Here is a 15,291-nt window from a genome sequence, read left to right on the forward strand (position 1 = left end):
CTGTGCTATAAATACCAGCCCCCCTTTTGTTCATCTCTCAAACCCTGTATCCATAGTAGCTGGGGTAAAATCTGGAATCTTTGCTATTTTTACAATTTTTGATATAGAGTCAGGGAAATTAAATTTCTTTTTTATTCTTGACCAAATGTTAATCGTTTCCTTAATCCAGCAATTTTGAATTTTGAGATTTCTTTGAACCCTCCTTGTAAAGGGCAGTGACTCTAGGGACAGATTTGGGCAGGATCTTTGCTCCATATCTACCCATATTGTCTCTTGATCCTTTGCTAACCATAGAGCTATGGCTCTCAGTTGAGCAGCCCAATAATAGTTCTTTAATTCCGGTAAACCTAACCCTCCATTACTCTTTGAGGACTGAAGTATTTTAAATTTGATTCTTGCCTTTTTATTTGCCATACAAACCTTGATATTCTTTTATCCATCTCTTTCTTCGCCCTGCCTCTGATTTTGCAAGCAACTTTCGTTACTCGCATACCCAGAGATATTCCCATATTCTTTAAGGCTTTCTAGTAGAGCTGGTACTGACCGGAGTGGTTCTGTTAGGAGTACTAATAGATCGTCGGCAAACAGTGATATTTTATGTTCCACGCCTCCCTCGTCTCTTATTCCCTGGATTTGTTTATTCTGTCTTATTGCTTCTTATTAACCGCGAATAGTAGAGGGCTTAGACAGTCCCCCTGTCTAACTCCTCTCTTGAGATCAAAAAATTAGTACCCATTAATTCGAATTCGGGATTTTGGATTTTTATAGATTACTTTCACCCATTCAACAAATTGCTGTGAAAATCCAAATCTCAATAATGTCTGGTATAAAGAAAACTCCATTTTACCCTGTCAAAAGTCTTTTGGGCATCTAAACTAATTAAAATGGAGGATTGTGATTTAAATTTTGTATATGACATTACATTTAATATTCTTCTGATATTGTTTGCTCCCTGCCTCCCCAGAATAAATCGCGTTTGGTCTGGTTTAATCAATTTAGCTATATATTTTTGCATTCTTTTTGCCATTATACTTGTTAGTATTTTTAAATCGTTGCATAATAAGCTCACAGGTCTATAGCCTTCACACATAGTTGGGTCTTTACCTTCTTTATAGATTACCGATATAATGGCTTCAGACCATGATTTAGGGGGGTCCCCCTCTGTTAGTGCATAGTTGAATACTTTACATAATGCTGGCGTTAGTTCTTGGCTAAATGTTTTGTAGAATTCCCCTGGCAGTCCATCTGTCCCCGGGGATTTGTTGTTTTTGAGGTTTTTAATAACATTCATAATTTCCTGTGAAGTTATAGTCATTTCCAGCGACTCTTCTTCTGACAAAGTTGGGAGATTAATCTTTTTGAAAAAAGAGGATGTTACATCATCCTGAGTGTTTTTGTATTATCATATAGTTTTTTATAGTATTCTGCGAATGCTTCAGCTATTTCTTTGGGTTGTGTTTTAGTCTGCACTGTTGAGGGGTGTTTTATTTTGGGGACATGTCTATTTATTTGGGCTTTCCTAAGTTGAAATGCCAAAAGGCGACTCGCCCTATTGCCCGACTCAGAGGTCAGTCCTGACTCGGAGGCCGGTCCCAACTTGGCCCCAACTCAGAGGCCGGTCCCGAGTCAGAGGCCGGTCCCGAGTCAGAGGCCGGACCCGACTCAGAGGCCGGTCCCGAGTCAGAGGCCGGACCCGACTCAGAGGCCGGTCCCGAGTCAGAGGCAGTTCCCGAGCCAGGAGCCGGTCCCGAGCCAGGGGCCAGTCCCGACTCAGAGGCCGGACCCGACTCAGAGGCCGGACAGGACTCAGAGGCCGGTCCCGAGCCAGGAGCCGGTCCCGAGCCAGGGGCCAGTCCCGACTCAGAGGCCGGACAGGACTCAGAGGCCGGTCCCGAGTCAAAGGCAGGTCCCGAGCCAGGAGCCAGTCCCGACTCAGAGGCCGGACAGGACTCAGAGGCCGGTCCCGAGTCAGAGGCCGGTCCCGAGCCAGGAGCCGGTCCAGAGCCAGGGGCCAGTCCCGACTCAGAGGCCGGACAGGACTCAGAGGCCGGTCCCGAGTCAAAGGCAGGTCCCGAGCCAGGAGCCAGTCCCGACTCAGAGGCCGGACAGGACTCAGAGGCCGGTCCCGAGTCAGAGGCCGGTCCCGAGCCAGGAGCCGGTCCAGAGCCAGGGGCCAGTCCCGACTCAGAGGCCGGTCCCGACTCAGAGGCCAGCCCCGACTCAGAGGCCGGACCAGAGTAAGAGGCTGGTCCCGAGTCAGAAGCCGGTCCCGACTCAGAGGCCGGACAGGAGTAAGAGGCAGGTCCCGAGCCAGAGGCCGGTCCCGAGCCAGGGGCCGGTCCCGAGCCAGGAGCGGGTCCCGACTCAGAGGCCGGTTCCGACTCAGAGGCCGGTTCCGAGTCAGGGGCCGGTCCCGAGCCAGGAGCGGGTCCCGACTCAGAGGCAGGGCGAGGCTCAACATTTGGTCTATTGTTAAAAACGTCTTGACTCTCTTCTGAATCCTCTCCACAGCAGACAGCCTGTTCAATCCACTTCCACGCCTTTCTAAGATAATTTTTCTTAAGATGAATTTTCCTTGGACGTGCCAGGGTTCTTCTGAAACTTTCGGTGAGTTTGTAAATGACTAGCGGGTTTTCACTTTTTATCATCTTAAACAATAATTCTTTTACTACGTCATCATTGCTGCTGAGAAGTTGAAATATGTCTTGGCCGAGTTTTGTCTCCATCTCCTCAAAAAATACAAAATCTATGTCCTTTACTGCTTCCCAGAGTTTTGGAGCAAGCTTTTTGTGGACAGGGTCGGTGTCCTTCATTTTATAAGCACCATAGCTAGATCTGTAACTTGATATGTAAATCAGTCTCCAAAAAATTCTTTCCACCATATTTCTCCTTTCAGCTTCAGTTCCCCGTTTAAATCCCATCTCATTTGCGTCCTTCAAAAACTGATCCATGTCTGCCTGAGTGAGGCTTATACTCAGGCAATTTTCGTCAGAATACAAATCCTCATTCGGAAAAAATGTCCTTCTGATCTTTATTTTCGTAGATGTAAACATTTTCCTTTTAGGAACAGGATTCTCCAAGTGGCGTTTGAATTTTCTCACAATAAATATATGTCCTTCCGGGTAGTCGAGAAGTGCAATCAAATTAAGTCCAGAAGCAAAGTGGAACGCATCCCTCGCAATACTTTGGAAAATTCTTTCGCTGAGTTCCTCTGATACGTCTGAAAGAACGTCCACGTTTATCTCCCCTGTTTTCCTCAGCAGTAAGGCCAAAAGTTTTTTGTGTTGTTCAGAAAAGATTTCTCTGACCAGATGCATCGTGGGGCCGTCTGCCACTTTCTCTATTACTTTCCAAAGAAGTTCGCCAAGAAATTTCCTCTTCCGATAATCTGGGGTGGTTTGCCCAGGATGAACTCTGTTAGAACAAGTCTTTCTTACTTTGTTCCAAAAGGAGACCTTGGGTCTCACATAAACTTCACTTTCGTTACTCATCTTTATTCAGTCAGCTAAAGTGTCCATATGAATTTTGTGTTGACTGACCGGAGACTCAACTGATCGGTTGGTGATGTCATGGACTATGACATCACCTTTAGCTCCCGCCACTACAATTTAGCTGACCTTAATATCTCCTGTGTTTTATTTTGGTCATTATTGTTAAACTTAGTGTTGATGTGTGTATGAAAGGCGTTTCTGTCTTACAGTTATGTATCGGTTCACTGCAGGACGCACATTTAACGGCCAGACATGGGACGACTCCGTATTTTACTGGATGGGTTTCAACCTGATTCAGGGGTGCTGAGATACACCCCTGAATCTGAATTAGCTTTAGGGGTGCTAAAGCTAAAGCCCCACTAAAACGGGCCTAGATACGCCACTGTTGGCGGCTCTGCCTCATTGCCGCCGTTCCCCTGCTGGGGTCTCTGAGCAGCTGCCTCTCAGACTGCCAGGATCTCTTCGTTCCAGCTCAAAACAGAACCACTGCATTACTCTCCAGGTTATCCTTTATATACAGAACAGAAACCACTGAGCTAAAAACTAATCACTAAGTAGATGCCACTAGTCGCTCCAATATCCAAACTTTGCATTAATTTCAGGATCTCACTGCTTTTGCCGCTGCTCCTTTCCGCCTCTCTTTCAGGTTTCTTGCACAACTTTACTTTGTTTCTTAGCAACAAAATGCAGCCCATTGTTATTTATTGAAGATTTCCAAAAACAAAACGATCTAATGTTGAGTTTGGTTTTTTACTTTTGGAAGCTCATTTCCTTCCATAACTGGAAAAGCCGGTTTTTGACATTTCTCTGACATTCGGACCGTGATGGGTTATTTATTTTAGCATAACTGCGGTTTTACTTGGCCTATTAACACAGTTCAAAAACTGGTGTGTAGTTTATAATTTGCACTTCAAGCACAAGCTGAAAGCGAGACTGGAGGAGGCGGAGTCTTGCTGCTACGCCATCACAAACCAGACATGTTAAAAAGACGGAATAAACCTATGGACCCCTATGGTTTAACATATTATACCTTCAGAGGAGGAAAAATGTCGATAAATTGTAGAATCAATATAATTATACAGCCCTAATGTATTCCATCCTAAGTAGGGCTGCACTGATTGCAGTTTTCTGGCCGATCCCTGGTTACCGATCTTTAAAAAGCCTGACCTGCCCATTTTGATTTTGGCCGATAGTGACTTTCTTGCTACATTTAGTGACATTTCAGACAAAAAAACAAATTGGTATCTACTGTAAAAACATAAAAATATGAACCATTATCTGATATAACATGTAATCTGCTGTAAAAACAGTTGGAGCTTTGTGTCAGTGAAAACTCCAACTTCACCTAAAGAATATTTTTTTATTTTGTTGGGTCCAGAGTCTGTCTTCTTGCTCACTGTACTGTCAGGTACTAAATATTAATCAGTTTTAACTCTGGCAGAGAATTGTACACAATCATTTGCACAACTTGTTGAAAGAAATGAGAAAATGTTTTTCTGATTTGCACAAGTGACTCAGAGGTTTGAATATTGAGTAAGTAGTTTTGAGAATTAAAACTCAGGTCTGAGAAATGAACCAAAGCTACTGAGGAAACCTGCATTGTGAACCAGCAATAATCCTCCCACAGTCTGAGAACGACGCTCTGGAGGAGCGTCCCAGCAGGGGGCGCTCCTGTTAACGGGTCAGTGTGACCCCACTGGACTGCAGACAGAGTAAAAATGAGGAACAATCTGAGAGACTCTGAGGTCTGATTTACTTCAGCATAGATATAGTTCAGGATTTTCAACCATAATGGTTTGTAGTTGAGTAGTAATTAATGTAACACTAGATGGCGCTGATGTGCTGTAAAGAATAAGTTACATCAGCTTCTGTCTTTACTTCACTATTATTAATGCATCAGTCATGTTCACCATGGAGGTTTTTATATTCTGATGTAAACTCCACTAAATAAACTGATTTTCTGTCTTAATTTAAATCTAAAATGAGCATAAAGTTCATTTTGCAGCAGCGTTCAGCCTGTCAGAACCTCTGAGCTGCTGGCAGGTTTCAGTCTGATGGTTGGAGAAGCAGCTCAGCATCAGCAGAGCAGGAAGTGAACAGCCAGCAGAGGAAGAGGGCGGACTGAGCCCGGTCTCACCAGCACCAACCCAAACGGGTCAACGCTCTGAGGAGACATGGAGGAAACATCTGCCAGACGTCTGCTGGGTGAGAAACTGTCTGCATTTCTGCTTTGGTTCTGATGGTTCTGGTGGTTCTGATGGTTCTGGTGGTTCTGATGGTTCTGATGGGGAGGTCAGCTGGTTAAAACTGGACCCAAACGCAGCAGGACTTTAAGACGGGAACAGGAAATGTGTTGCAGACCTTCACAGTTCATTAGCTGATGTTGTGAAGTGGGTTGTTAAGTTGAGCTGAACTTTATTTCTCCTCAGAGTTCATCGTTCTTCTCTGCTGCTCAACAAACTCAGGTCAGTTTCTCCTCCTGCTGCTGCGTCGTTACAGGAACTGATGCTGACAGTTTATCAGAGACGATTCGTCATCATCATGTGATTTATCAATATTTAACTCCTGAGATCCATAACATCACCGAGTTATTAGAAGGTGGTGAGATCAGACAAGATTAATGAAGGTACATCAGAATATTACAGACATGTATGTTATTTCCAGTCCTCCCAGTTCGTCTGACTGTGATTCCCAGCAGATCTCAGTTCTTTGAATATGAATCTGTGACTCTGACCTGTGAGGATGGATGGACTGTGAGGAGAAACACAACCAGAGGAAACATAACTCAGTGTGGAGATCAATGGGGAGAAACTGATGGTTCCTCCTGCAACCTGAACTACCTCCTCCCATTAGACACTGGTTTATACTGGTGTGAGTCCATGTCTGGATCCTCCAGCAGCAGCAGCAGCATCCAGCTCTCTGTCTCTGGTAAGATCAGACTGTGGAGTTAGTGTTGCTGAAGCTGTGTGGAAATGGATGAAATGCTGTAGTTTGTCTCTGTGTTGAGGTGGATCAGTGATCCTGCAGAGTCCTGTCCTCCCTGTGATGGAGGGAGATGACGTCACTCTGAGCTGCAGAGCAAGGAATCCAACCCACAACCTCCCAGCTGCTTTCTATAAAGATGGCTCCTTCATTGGTGATGGACCATCAGGTCACATGACCCTCCTCCATGTTTCCAGCTCTGATGAAGGCCTCTATAAATGTAATGTCAAAGGTCATGGAGAGTCTCCATCCAGCAGGATCTCTGTCAAAGGTCAGAGGTCAACAGCTTCTCTGTCTGCTTCAACCTTCATCAGGAGACAAGAAATAAATTATTACCTTTGATTCATTTCAGGGAGAATCTCCTCCACTCCTCCTTCCTCCTCCACCTCTTCTTCCAGTTCCCAGTCTCCGATGGATTCTTCCTCTCCCAGTCTTCCTCTTCTTCTCTCTCTCTGTCTTGCCTGTGTTTGTCTCGTCTTCGTCTTCCTGGTTCTGCTGCTGAAATGTTTTGTCAGGAGGAAACCTGAAGGTAAACGTCAGACTTTATAATGAAGCTTTTCTTCCAGAGATGTTGAGTTTTTTCTTTCAGATGTTGTCAGATTGTGATTTCAGATTTTTTGTTCTGTTTTCAGTTGTTGAAGATGAAGCTGAAGATGAAGATCTGTCACACAGTGATGATGTTTTACAAACCCGACTCCAGCCAATCAGATGCAGCGTTGGTACGGTTCAGTCTTATCCAGTTATTTGGGTTTTATTTTTACCAACCAGATGGGAATCTAAGAATGTTTTGATGTCTGTGTTTTCATTTATTTAGAAATGTTTGTTTCAGTTTATGATCTTCCACACAATCAGGACCAAACTGATGATGTCATGATGACATCATGATGTCTGCCGGTCGTTTCCACTGACTGGACCGGGTTGTTCTGGTTCTGTATTTGTTCTGATTCCATTATAAAATCTTTCATACTGCAGCATTTCCTGGTTCGCCTTCAGTTTTAGATCCAGAGGCCAACAGGACGGTCCAGACGGAGGGACGTCAGGATCAGGTTTCATTGTTGCTCCCAGGATGAGTTTCTGTTTTGGGAGATTAAAAATGATCTGATGTCCATCAGCGGACAGAGAAATGTTCCTGTTTGAGACGTTCTGGTGCGTCTGGTTTAGCACCGCGCTGGTTGGTCTCCATGTTGGTGGTTTGGGTTTAATCCATCCTGAAGTCCCATAACCATAAATACCAACCAAACCGAACTGGACCGGACCGGACCGGACCACTCAGTGGACCGGAGGCCTGAACTGAGTGTAACTTACTGATTCCCAACCATCTAATCTGGAAAAGTCTCCTAACTGGGAGGAGGGGATCTGGAGTGTTTGGTTCTGAGAAGGGTATTCGGGTTCACCTTGACCCACTTCAGGCTTCTGGAGATCATCAGCTCTCTGTGTTGGTCCAGAGGACAGAGTAGAAGAACTTAACCTCCTGGTGGGTCAGAAGGTTCTGACTGTCCGTCCCTACACACCGTCCAGATGATCCATACCGGATCGGTCCTGCAGTCAGAGCCGGTTCCTCTGGTCTCCTCCAGATTCCCCTGATGGATCCGGATCCAAGGCTCTTCCATTCCACTCAGCCTGGTTCATGGTGGAAACATCTGGGAGTCTCTGGAATCACATCTGGAAGATTTTCTTCGGTTCTGACTTGGGTAGGGGACGGGGAGTCTGAATGGACCAGGGTCAGAGGTCAGAGGTCTTCCCCTCCTCATCCCACATGGATTAGGTTTTTATGATATTCTCTCTCATTATTTTTATGTTTTTGTTAAATGTCAGAGCTGTGATTTTCCCTCCTCTTTCCTCTTGTTCTTTGTTCTGGTCCAACAGACGGTCAGTCAGAGCCTCAGGAACCGTCTGCTCTTATGATGATGGTTTAGGTTTGTTTGGACCGGCTGTACTGAAATATCAAATCCCTCCTGAGGTTCTGGTACCAGTATTTTATTCAGACAGGAAGGATGGAGGAGTGGCTTTGACACCCAGACTGTGATGTAGTGACAGTTTAACCACAGTGTGAACCGAAGATGGAACCAGAAATAGATTAAATGTTTTGATGATTATTCATGATTATGATGGTTTATGTCAGCGAGCAGAATGAGGCAGTGGACTGAGGAGCAAACGCTCCTGATGATGGTGTGTGTGTGTGTGTGTGTGTGTGTGTGTGTGTGTGTGTGTGTGTGTGTGTGTGTGGTTATAGTTAAAGACAGAGGAGCAACTTACCACATTAAGAGACAAAATTTATATTAAAAATATATATTTGTTGTTGATACTGCAGGCCTGGTTATTAATTCATGCCATCATTAAATGACAATCAAAATATTATTCATTGTAATATGTGGCCATAATTTCACTTTTTGGGTAATATTTGTATTGTAACGAATTAATTAAATAATATCACTGAAGTTTAAATCATCAGTTAATTAAAGTAATTGATTGTAGTAAGTAAAAACTCTTTAGGTCAGTAATGTGAACAGACGGTTCTACTGCAGTAGGTTAACGTCGCTCAGAGATCCAGGTCTCCTCCTGGCAATTTCTCCAAAAATGATTTAAAGTCAAACCTTCAGTCATATTAAGGTAATAGAGCTTTAATGTACATTTTATTTTGGGTTTTTGCTTTTTCAACAAACTAGAAACAGAAGTCCTCTGTTGGCAGGGTGTGTGCGTGTGTGTGGGGGGGGTCTGTGTGTGTGTGTGTGTGTGTGTGTGCGTGTGTGTGTGTGTGTGCGTGTCGCAGGCCTCTGGTTTCCTGTTTAATGTGCAGAACCTCTGCCAGGCTGCAGCAGCCTGCAGCTCTGCAGTGGCTCTCGTTTCCTCTGGTGTTCCAGTTCAGACTGAAACCTGCTGCTGGTTCTGACTGAAGATTCACCAGAACAATCAGAACAATCAGAGGTTTTACCAGTCAGAGCTGGTTGGTTTGTTTCTGGCAGCAGCTGCAGTGACATCATGTGTGTTTTACTGACCAGACGGCGACTGGGCTTCAGTTTACTCTGCAGTGAGGATGGAGAACAAGAGAGACGGAGAGAGAAACACCAGAGACGATGAAGACGAGCTCAGAGGTTCACATCCTTCATCTCACTCTGATCTTTAAAACAAAGACTTTTATTTGTCTTAGAAATAATTCATATTTTTACCTCCAGTAAAAAGTTAAGCAAAGCATTAAATCTTTTTTAAACTCATTTAAAACCAGAGCAGCAGCTTTGAGCTGAGGATTCCTCTGACCTGGATGTGGTCACCATGACGCCGCTGTTGTTGCTCTTTACCAGAAGTTGATCTTTGCGGTTTCTTCTTCTGCTCCACATGAACATCTGATAAAAAGGTTTTACTGGTTTCTGCTGACAGTGGAAGAAAAAACTTCCTGTTAACCTGGAATAGAACAGAAAACCTTTAATTGTCTCTGACTGAGGAAACTCAGGCAGAAGAGCAGCAGGCAGGTAAAACATGGATCTACAGGCAGGTAAAACATGGATCAGCAGGCAGGTAAAACATGGAGCAGCAGGCAGGTAAAACATGGATCTACAGGCAGGTAAAACATGGATCTACAGGCAGGTAAAACATGGAGCAGCAGGCAGGTAAAACATGGATCTACAGACAGGTAAAACATGGATCTACAGGCAGGTAAAACATGGATCTACAGGCAGGTAAAACATGGATCAGCAGACAGGTAAAACATGGAGCAGCAGGCAGGTAAAACATGGAGCAGCAGGCAGGTAAAACATGGATCTACAGGCAGGTAAAACATGGATCTACAGGCAGGTAAAACATGGATCTACAGGCAGGTAAAACATGGATCAGCAGACAGGTAAAACATGGAGCAGCAGGCAGGTAAAACATGGAGCAGCAGGCAGGTAAAACATGGATCTACAGACAGGTAAAACATGGATCTACAGGCAGGTAAAACATGGATCTACAGGCAGGTAAAACATGGATCAGCAGACAGGTAAAACATGGAGCAGCAGGCAGGTAAAACATGGATCTACAGGCAGGTAAAACATGGATCTACAGACAGGTAAAACATGGATCTACAGGCAGGTAAAACATGGATCTACAGGCAGGTAAAACATGGATCTACAGGCAGGTAAAACATGGATCTACAGGCAGGTAAAACATGGATCTACAGGCAGGTAAAACATGGATCTACAGGCAGGTAAAACATGGATCTACAGGCAGGTAAAACATGGATCTACAGGCAGGTAAAACATGGATCTACAGGCAGGTAAAACATGGATCTACAGGCAGGTAAAACATGGATCTACAGGCAGGTAAAACATGGATCAGCAGGCAGGTAAAACATGAATCTACAGGCAGGTAAAACATGGATCTACAGACAGGTAAAACATGGATCTACAGGCAGGTAAAACATGGATCTACAGACAGGTAAAACATGGATCAGCAGGCAGGTAAAACATGGATCTACAGGCAGGTAAAACATGGATCAGCAGGCAGGTAAAACATGGATCTACAGGCAGGTAAAACATGGATCTACAGGCAGGTAAAACATGGATCTACAGACAGGTAAAACATGGATCTACAGGCAGGTAAAACATGGATCTACAGGCAGGTAAAACATGGATCTACAGACAGGTAAAACATGGATCAGCAGGCAGGTAAAACATGGATCTACAGACAGGTAAAACATGGATCTACAGGCAGGTAAAACATGGATCTACAGGCAGGTAAAACATGGATCTACAGGCAGGTAAAACATGGATCTACAGACAGGTAAAACATGGATCTACAGGCAGGTAAAACATGGATCAGCAGGCAGGTAAAACATGGATCTACAGACAGGTAAAACATGGATCTACAGGCAGGTAAAACATGGATCTACAGGCAGGTAAAACATGGATCTACAGGCAGGTAAAACATGGATCTACAGGCAGGTAAAACATGGATCTACAGGCAGGTAAAACATGGATCTACAGGCAGGTAAAACATGGATCAGCAGGCAGGTAAAACATGGATCTACAGGCAGGTAAAACATGGATCTACAGGCAGGTAAAACATGGATCTACAGGCAGGTAAAACATGGATCTACAGACAGGTAAAACATGGATCTACAGGCAGGTAAAACATGGATCTACAGGCAGGTAAAACATGGATCTACAGACAGGTAAAACATGGATCAGCAGGCAGGTAAAACATGGATCTACAGGCAGGTAAAACATGGATCTACAGGCAGGTAAAACATGGATCTACAGGCAGGTAAAACATGGATCTACAGGCAGGTAAAACATGGATCTACAGGCAGGTAAAACATGGATCTACAGGCAGGTAAAACATGGATCTACAGGCAGGTAAAACATGGATCTACAGGCAGGTAAAACATGGATCTACAGGCAGGTAAAACATGGATCTACAGGCAGGTAAAACATGGATCAGCAGGCAGGTAAAACATGGATCTACAGGCAGGTAAAACATGGATCTACAGGCAGGTAAAACATGGATCTACAGGCAGGTAAAACATGGATCTACAGACAGGTAAAACATGGATCTACAGGCAGGTAAAACATGGATCTACAGGCAGGTAAAACATGGATCTACAGACAGGTAAAACATGGATCTACAGACAGGTAAAACATGGATCAGCAGGCAGGTAAAACATGGATCTACAGGCAGGTAAAACATGGATCTACAGGCAGGTAAAACATGGATCTACAGGCAGGTAAAACATGGATCTACAGGCAGGTAAAACATGGATCTACAGGCAGGTAAAACATGGATCTACAGGCAGGTAAAACATGGATCTACAGGCAGGTAAAACATGGATCTACAGGCAGGTAAAACATGGATCAGCAGGCAGGTAAAACATGGATCTACAGGCAGGTAAAACATGGATCTACAGGCAGGTAAAACATGGATCTACAGGCAGGTAAAACATGGATCTACAGGCAGGTAGAGATATTGTGTTTATATTAAATATTAATAGATATAAACCAGCTCTGCTCGTTCTTTCATTTTAATTTATTTTTTTCAGGTTGAATCAAACAATTATTCCCTCTGGTTATGGATGCTGCTCATCTGGAGGCATTTTCACTCTTTCACTTTCTGACTGTTGTGATCTGTAACCATGGCAACAAGGTGTTGACCAGAGCAGCTGATTAGCATTTGACATAATTCCTGAGGAGTTGAATATGAAAGAGCAGAGAGATGATGGATCGTTTCCCAACATCCTTCTAACAAACAACCAGGCAGCAGATAAAAATAAAAACTGTTCAGTTATAAAAATAACAGCATAAATACTAAATCTGTGTAGATTTACTGTTAGATTTTCCTCTGTAATCTGCTCCTCTAATCTGAATTAATCTCATTTCAGAGAACGATTCATCTGCTGTTTATTCATACGTCAGAACAGGAAACAACACAGACAGAACAAAAAGGACCAAAGGTACACACACACACACACACACACACACACACCTACATACAGCAACACACACACACACACAGCAACATACAGCAACACACACACACACACCTACATACAGCAACACACACACACACACACCTACATACAGCAACACACACACACACACACACACACCTACATACAGCAACACACACACACACACAGCAACATACAGCAACACACACACACACACCTACATACAGCAACACACACACACACACACACACACCTACATACAGCAACACACACACACACACCTACATACAGCAACACACACACACCTACACACACACATACAGCAACACACACACACACACCTACATACAGCAACACACACACACACCTACATACAGCAACACACACACACCTACACACACACATACAGCAACACACACCAACATACAGCAACACACACCTACATACAGCAACACACACCTACATACAGCAACACACACACACACACCTACATACAGCAACACACACACACACACACCTACATACAGCAACACACACACACCTACACACACACATACAGCAACACACACCAACATACAGCAACACACACCTACATACAGCAACACACACCTACATACAGCAACACACACACACACACCTACATACAGCAACACACACACACACACACCTACATACAGCAACACACACACACCTACACACACACACACACCTACATACAGCAACACACACACACACCTACATACAGCAACACACACACACACACCTACATACAGCAACACACACCTACACACACACATACAGCAACACACACCTACACACACACATCAGCTGCCACACTTTTGTTTTAATCATCGTTCTGAATTTCTATAACTTCAGTAAAATTAAATCTAATCAAATCTCAGATAATTTGTCTGATTTTCTCAGATTATAAATCCTGAAATGTTTAAAGTTGAAGCAGCTTCAGTTTCCTTCAGCCTGGAGGTTTTCAGAGACCCAAACGGACCCAAACAAACCCAAACGAACCCAAACAAACCCAAACAAACCCAAACTGACCCAAACGTTCAGCAGTAACATCATTATTATTATTATTAATATAGAGATGATTTGTGTGTCTTCAGATCTTCATCCAGAGCCAGAGATCATCTACTCTTCCCTCCTGATCCACCAGTGACGTCCATCTACTGGTTTAACTGGTTTCTGCCTCACTCCACCAGACTGGACTGGAATTTATTTATGTTGGTTTATAATCTGTTTTTTTTATTAAAATATTACTAAAACTCTGAATGAATGTTGCATTATAATAAAAACTGCATCGCTTCATAAAACCTGTCAGTTTTTTCAAATGTTGTTTTTAATAAAAGTTATTTTTTCATAAATAATATTTCCAGATTTATTTTGGTGTTTTTATTGTTTTAAGCTTTTTATTAACTAAATTATCTTTCATGGGACGTTTATTAAAGCAGTAGAAATACATAACCTAAACTTTATAAAGTGTAGTTTTCTGTGTAAACATACAGTTTAAGTTTTATATCATTTTAAACGACAGACTCCACTTTGCTCCAGTAGGGGGCAGAGTTTTAATATTTATCAGTTATTTGTCTAAAAACTGAAACTTCATCCAACACTGTGGCACCTATATAAAATATATTTTAATATGATTATATTCAGACATGTTCCTGCAGTGAATAAATCTTGATAACAGATTATCACCATAACTTTATTTACATTTAATCAGGATTCAGAAATCACCTTCTGCTCCAAACCTGCTGCTTTATTCATCTTTAATATGTTTTAATAACAACTGAGAGTATAACAACAAGAAATAATGGAATTATGATGGATTATTATAACTGGAGGAAACACCAATAAAACCCCACAGCGCCACCTACTGGCAGAAAGTCCAAATTTCTAACTTTTTCAGCTGCACTTTGACCCAAAATATTATAGAATTAAATGTATTTGAAAAAAATTGTGTTTCTGTAAAGAATTTCATGATAAAACAAACATTTCATTTCTTGAAACGCCTTCATGAATAATAATCATAAATTAATTATAAATTCAACAAAATAAATAAACATTCACCTGAGTAATAAGAAAACAGTAAAAATACAGTTTTATAAGATTTATGTTAAAAATACAATCCTTTAAACCTCATTAGAATGTCATTATTTGGAAACATTTAAACACATTAAGGTCTAAATTAACGGCTCATTTTCTAAATTTATTTTATGAATTTCATAAATTACATTTCCGTGTTTTTACCTGTTTTGAACACTAGAGGTCCTCAGTTGTCTCCAGGTTTCTGTTTATTTCATTTTCTCAGTTTTTGTCCTTTAACATCCATCCATCCATCCATCCATTGTCTGTTCACCCTTGTCCCTAATGGGGTCGGGAGGGTTG

The 15,291-nt window shown here is 42.8% G+C and overlaps 1 protein-coding gene across 1 annotated transcript; it reads left to right on the forward strand.

Annotated features, from left to right (window-relative positions):
* The first annotated feature begins 5,585 nt into the window (after positions 1 to 5,585).
* LOC114157625 (high affinity immunoglobulin gamma Fc receptor I-like) lies at positions 5,586 to 14,272 on the forward strand. The gene is made up of 9 exons (XM_028038738.1): positions 5,586 to 5,696; positions 5,921 to 5,956; positions 6,156 to 6,419; positions 6,499 to 6,744; positions 6,826 to 7,002; positions 7,106 to 7,192; positions 9,473 to 9,565; positions 12,823 to 12,894; positions 14,010 to 14,272. The coding sequence occupies exons 1-9, from the start codon at positions 5,666 to 5,668 to the stop codon at positions 14,060 to 14,062; spliced, it is 1,059 nt and encodes a 352-aa protein (XP_027894539.1). The 5' UTR covers positions 5,586 to 5,665; the 3' UTR covers positions 14,063 to 14,272.
* The last annotated feature ends 1,019 nt before the right edge of the window (positions 14,273 to 15,291 follow it).

The sequence above is a fragment of the Xiphophorus couchianus genome, chromosome 14 (assembly GCF_001444195.1).
Source record: "Xiphophorus couchianus chromosome 14, X_couchianus-1.0, whole genome shotgun sequence".
NCBI lineage: Eukaryota > Metazoa > Chordata > Actinopteri > Cyprinodontiformes > Poeciliidae > Xiphophorus > Xiphophorus couchianus.